The sequence below is a fragment of the Scardinius erythrophthalmus genome (genome assembly GCF_964197995.2).
Source record: "Scardinius erythrophthalmus genome assembly, chromosome: 18".
Taxonomy (NCBI): domain Eukaryota; kingdom Metazoa; phylum Chordata; class Actinopteri; order Cypriniformes; family Leuciscidae; genus Scardinius; species Scardinius erythrophthalmus.
In genome coordinates, this window is record NC_138238.1 from 28,467,708 (window position 1) to 28,473,409 (window position 5,702).

At 41.0% G+C, this 5,702-nt stretch overlaps 1 protein-coding gene across 3 annotated transcripts; it reads left to right on the top strand.

Moving 5' to 3' along the window:
• Positions 1-213: 213 nt before the first annotated feature.
• foxh1 (forkhead box H1) lies at positions 214-5,162 on the top strand. Of its 3 annotated transcripts, none has more exons than XM_081392274.1 (4): positions 214-263; positions 1,629-2,067; positions 3,420-3,524; positions 3,617-5,162. In XM_081392274.1, the coding sequence occupies exons 2-4, from the start codon at positions 1,702-1,704 to the stop codon at positions 4,562-4,564; spliced, it is 1,419 nt and encodes a 472-aa protein (XP_081248400.1). In that variant the 5' UTR covers positions 214-263; positions 1,629-1,701; the 3' UTR covers positions 4,565-5,162. The 3 variants fall into 3 exon arrangements, with proteins under 3 accessions (XP_081248400.1, XP_081248401.1, XP_081248402.1); XM_081392275.1 differs by having other exon boundaries at positions 218-263; positions 1,496-2,067; XM_081392276.1 differs by having other exon boundaries at positions 222-263; positions 1,585-2,067.
• Positions 5,163-5,702: the final 540 nt, after the last annotated feature.

Sequence of the window (5,702 nt, forward strand, 5' to 3'; positions counted from 1 at the left end):
GTTTTGCTCTTATTTTATTAAATGTTCAATAAAAAAAAAACTCTTAGTGGCAGGACTTGTGTATTTTACTGTTTTAAAATATTAAATTACATTTTTTTTAAAAAAATTAGATTTTGCAGAGAATGTTTAGTTTGGACAGGTTCGTAGTAAATGACGGGTTGTTCGTCCAATCAGCGTTGAGCGTTCGTTTGATTAGAGCTTCGCGTCATCATTACGCAAACGAGCTGCAGATTCTTCTCAACAGTCAGAAAGCGCGTGATCAGGTAAGACACGCGTTCGTTCGTTCATTCATTCACCTTTAATAGCAATAGCAGCTCCTTTGACATCACTTCAAATGTTTCTTAGTTATATTTCAAACAAATGTGTTAGGTAAAGTGGAAAATAAACCAAGCATATCCTGTGAAATAAATGAATCGCGTCTGAGTTAACACTGTTAACTTAACATAAATTCCCTTAAAACACGTAGGCCTACACCATTAATGTTCTGTAATATATCTATATATATATATATATTTTTTTTTTTAAGTTCAGTTTAGGTCTACACCTTGTTACCTGTTACTAATTTGGAACCAGTGATTCAAGAGATGCGCATATGAAAGACGAGTATCCCAATAAACGTGCTACAATAGTCAGTATGTTGTCAATCCGTTTTCAAGGCGATTATCAGACTCTCGGTGTGATAAATTTAGTTCTCATCCCACTATTGTGTTTTTGAGCCCCCGGGACGGAAGAGATTCTCTCTAATCCAACTTGTTTTCTCTGTCTTGCTGAGATATGAGAGTCCTGCTTTAAACCCAACCCAATCCCAAAAAGCTCTTTCTTTCGGCCTGGGGAAATTCACATAGTTTCCACATTCGATGTTTAATCCGGCCAACTATTTCTTTTCTTTTTTTTTAAACGCAATAAGCATCAGATGCGTGTATTGATATGCGACAATGCTGCCTATAAAGTAGTTTGCAGTTATTTCCTGATTGTGGATTGGGTGTTAATCTGTGTATTGCTGTTTCCATTATTTTATTATTCACACCTCTTAATATCGGACAGACAGTATGGGAATGTGGTTTTCCTCAACAATAATATTTAGTTTTTTTTTTTTTTTTTTTTTTGTTTTGTTTTTTTGTTGGCAGTTCATTCCAGTAGCTTTTGTGATATGTCGGCAATGGATACAATACGCTAATAAAACAGTTTTCACTAAACTATCGTTGTAGAGAGTATCATGTCACACACATGCACTGGCATGGCATGGCATGTCAGCTACCCAAAAATCTGAAATCTTTATTTGGATCTCTCTAGTTAGTGGAGCTGGTGCACTTCTGCTGTGACATTGATTCGTTTTACAGGAAGCTTTAGTATTTAGGCCATTATCTTCCACCCAGCACAATCGCCTATAAAAGGACCAACTTCGAGATTTTGTTATTCTTATTAGCATGATTTGTGGAGAAAGGTCTACTCATGTAGGACATATCATGGATAGGCCACTTAAGATGTCTTTCAGGTAATCTGAGCGCTGATTTTGATCGTGTCCTCCCCCTCCTCCCCCGCGGTGATCGCGCATCGCGCCTCATTCTCACTCCCATTACGCAGCGGGATTGACATGAAACTGTGAATTGTTTGCTGCTCAAATATAGTTGACCTGGAGCCAGCAGTCTGAGGGGTTGAGGAGCGACCATCCCTGCCTCCCTCCTCCCCCTCTACATCAGCATGACAAAGCACTGGGGGGGTCCGGGCTTGTTGGCACCACCCGTGATCATTGTAGGAGCAGGAGCCCAACGCGACCATCACCTTGACTGCAAACCCAGCTTTTCCTCATCCAACCCCAGCTGTCATTGCACCACAAACCCACGGCTGGAGTTCGGCGGCCGACTGGATAAGTCCACAGGGATGGCGCAGGACTCCTGTTATAAAGGCAAACCGTCGGATCGGAGCGCATGGGAACTGCAGGATGGAAACTCCAGCGGAGGAAAGAAGAAGAACTATCAGCGTTATCCCAAACCACCGTACTCTTACCTTGCAATGATTGCCATGGTCATCCAGAACTCTCCGGAGAAGAAGCTCACTCTATCAGAGGTTGGTCACACTTTCACAAAACCTTTTTTGTTGTTGTCTTGGTCAAAATCCAACAGGGAATGCAAATTAAGTTTCATAATCACAGTTAATTGCGAAAAAAGATGCAGAAACAATTCTCGATCAGGAACTGTAATTTCACAATTGATTACAAAGAAACGGCACATTGATTTAACGTGACATTTTTTAAGTATAAATATTTTCTTGTAAAGTAGCATAATTTACTTTTATTACAACTTCAAAATACATATTTTAACAAGGTAATATTTCATCATGTTTCGTCATCCATTCTTTTCTAATTTAAGAGTTTTCAGCGTTTCATCTGAAACTATTACTCTTAGCCTAAGCCGTGCCGCGCAACGTGTACACTTTCAATTTAAGTTGTGAGGCAGCAGAATAACTTTTTAATTTTGTCTAAGATCTTATTAGGTCCCCTCAGAATTAAGGCTCCAAATGAATATAAGTTGTAGGCTATTAGTGTTATAGGCTACTTGAAACTTTGATTCAAAGGAATTACCTGAAAATGAATATAAAACTTAGCCTAATTGTACCATCACAACACTGGCGTTGATTTCCACAAAGAAACTACATGAAGTTTCCATGTGACGTGAGTTTTAGTGCGGGTTGCCTGGGGCGCGTAATCTGTCTCGTGTCTGGATCTCGATGGGGTTTGTGTTGTGAATAGTGAAAGCAGAGGGCGATACTCTATCATGCTGATAGCTGTGGCTGGAATCACACTGTGCCACAATTATAGGCGATTGTTTCGAAATGTCGCAATGTGTAAAAATCCACGATCGGGATTAACAGTGTGCTGACTCTTAAAGAGTGACTCCTGTGAATTTTTGTTGAATTGACAGGTGATTGGACTCGACATTTTATTTGATTAAAATGGCACTTAGATTCTGTTTTTGGTCATTTAGGCAAACAATAGGCTATATTTATGTATTTATTCCCATTTTAAACGTAGGCAAATTCGTTTTTTTTTTTTTACGTTTTTACATAAATATATAAAATGTCACCCCACAGAAAATAACACTTTTTAAAATGTGATTTTATATGTGATAAATGTGATATATATATATATATATATATATATATATATATATATATATATATATATATATATATATATATATATATATATATATATATATATATATATATATATATATATATATATAAAAGCGAGCACAGACTGTTGATTTCTTTTTTCAGGAAGTTAACATGTTTTTTCAGTAATATAGTAATCAGCTGTCTGTTTTGAATCTGTGCAGTTTAGAAGTTGTGGCCAATAATAATAATCATGATGATATGTTTGAAATAAATAGTATCAATAAATTGTCTTCATGGAACAGATTCTGAAGGAGATCAGCACTCTCTTTCCATTCTTCAAGGGGAATTACAAAGGCTGGAGGGACTCGGTCCGACACAACCTGTCCTCGTACGACTGCTTTGTGAAGGTGTGTGTTTGACTTCAAGTAAAGTCATGACGTTATTTGTTAGTTTAATGCTAGTTTGACATTATCCTGTTGCCCTCTCCTCCTCTCTCTAGGTTCTGAAGGATCCTGGTAAACCCCAAGGTAAAGGTAACTTTTGGACTGTAGAAGTGAACAGAATTCCCCTGGAGCTGCTGAAAAGACAAAATACGGCAGTGTCCCGACAGGATGAAACCATCTTTGCTCAGGACCTGGCCCCGTACATCTTTCAAGGTTATGCTCCGTCGAACAAGTCCAAACCTCTGCCCGCTGACCTCTCATTACCCCCTGTTCCCACCCGTCACAGCCCGGCCCCATCAGAGGACCCCTATCGTCCCAAACTGGACTCTACGTTTGCCATAGATTCTCTGCTGCATAGCCTCAGGCCTGCCAGTTCTGCTGGGGAGGGGGTTCGAGAGAGGGAATGTTGGGGTGTTGGACCCCCTCCACACACTCGCTCTGCCACTCCACCTCGCCCTTGTAACGCCTCGTACAACTGCAGTTCGTCGGCCAGCTCCGTCAGTCCCGCGTCAGATTTGTCCGACGAGGACTGGAGAGGGGTGACGCTTGTCGGGAAAAGGTCAAGTGATCGAAAATCGGCTTCAGATGAATACAGTGACTCCTGCCCCCCGCCAAACAAAAGCTCCAAGCGTGGCATCACTCCTCCGTGGGAGCTGCCGACCTCCTACGCCAAATACACCCCCCCCAATGCGGTAGCCCCTCCTAGCATGCGCTTTAACGGAAACCCGTTTATGCCACTGGGCGGGATTCCGTTCTACAGTTACGGTGGTGCGCACGTCACATCATCACACTTGATCGGTCACCCTTATTGGCCCATTCTACCAAGTGGGCCGGTTTCCATTCAAGCGCCTCCCGTTCTCATGGACTTGGACAGCATGCTGCAATCTGTTCCTCCCAATAAGAGTGTGTTCGATGCGCTTGGCTCCAACAATCAGACTTCTCACCCAACTCCAAACCAGTATGCCCTTCAGAACGGACCTTCCCTTTGCAAATATTCTCTTTAAACTGTCTCTCATAATAGTCCTGGAAAAACTTCCCATCTTTGGCACTGGCCAGGTTTACACACACACAGATTTGCAAGCATTAATGCTGCTCAACACAAAACACTCAATCTGTGAATTGTCTCAGGGAATTCGTTGAGAAAATCCCTCTGTATTACTGAACTGTTACTGGAGTTAAGACGGGCCAATATTGACCAAAGATTCTACCCGACCAATGTTGACACTGTTCGTCCACTCATGTGACTTTCTTTGACACAATTACTACCTCAGACCTTTAATGTCAGTGAAGAGATTTACATTCCGCTGCTCTTGTTTCCTTGAAATGGACCCTTGTAGTGTTTGGGGATCATGCAATGCAATACTTCACATGATCAATTGAATGTTGTCTGTTTATAAGCCTGAAGTATTGTGTGTGGCTGCTTTAACTTCCTACGAATCGACCAGAAATATTGTGCTGGACATTTGTAGGGATTAAGGATGTGTTTGTGTGTGAATGTGTACTTTTGAATCTGTAAGGAACCTGCAATGTTTACATAAAGACTGGCTTTTCTGCCATGAATGTGTCACTTTTTATATGTTGCAGAGTAAACATGCATTTTTTAAAAAAAAATCTTGACTTTTGTATGGCTTTTCTGACCTGATTCTCTTCCCCTAATTTGTGTGTTTAAAACTTTCATTTCACCCCCACTCGACTTGGTAAAAGTCCAATCTCAGGCTCTGATAAGAACTGTGGAGGCCTGACAGATCTGATAAGATCCAGTCTTGCGCGTTTTTTTCTGGCATGCATTCACTTTGAAGAACTGTAATTAGAGCCATTTTTTATCAGTCCACTGTGTCTCTAAGCCTTATCACACCTCTGTGTCCCTGTGGAGTATAGGTGCTGTAACTATGATTATTTTTAATAATCTGGTCATCAAATGAATGTTTGTCACCTTTTGATCATGCATGTCTGCATAAAACTGTCCAGAAGCTCATATTGAGCAATTTGATGAGTAATTGAATGTAAGGGTCATTTAACTGGTGGTCTGTGGTTGTGTCCCTCCGTCTGGTGCATGTCACCTCACCACCTCCTGCTGTTTTTTTCTGTCCTGTCCTCCCTCAAATCACTCATTCACACCCCCAACACTTCCACTCTCTTACA

Excerpts from the sequence above, each read along its gene's own strand:
- foxh1 (XM_081392274.1), top strand. The coding sequence starts at position 1,702 with ATGACAAAGCACTGGGGGGGTCCGGGCTTGTTGGCACCACCCGTGATC. Across the intron at positions 2,068-3,419 it reads AGAAGCTCACTCTATCAGAG|ATTCTGAAGGAGATCAGCAC; the intron begins GTTGGTCACACT and ends TTCATGGAACAG. Across the intron at positions 3,525-3,616 it reads CGTACGACTGCTTTGTGAAG|GTTCTGAAGGATCCTGGTAA; the intron begins GTGTGTGTTTGA and ends TCCTCTCTCTAG.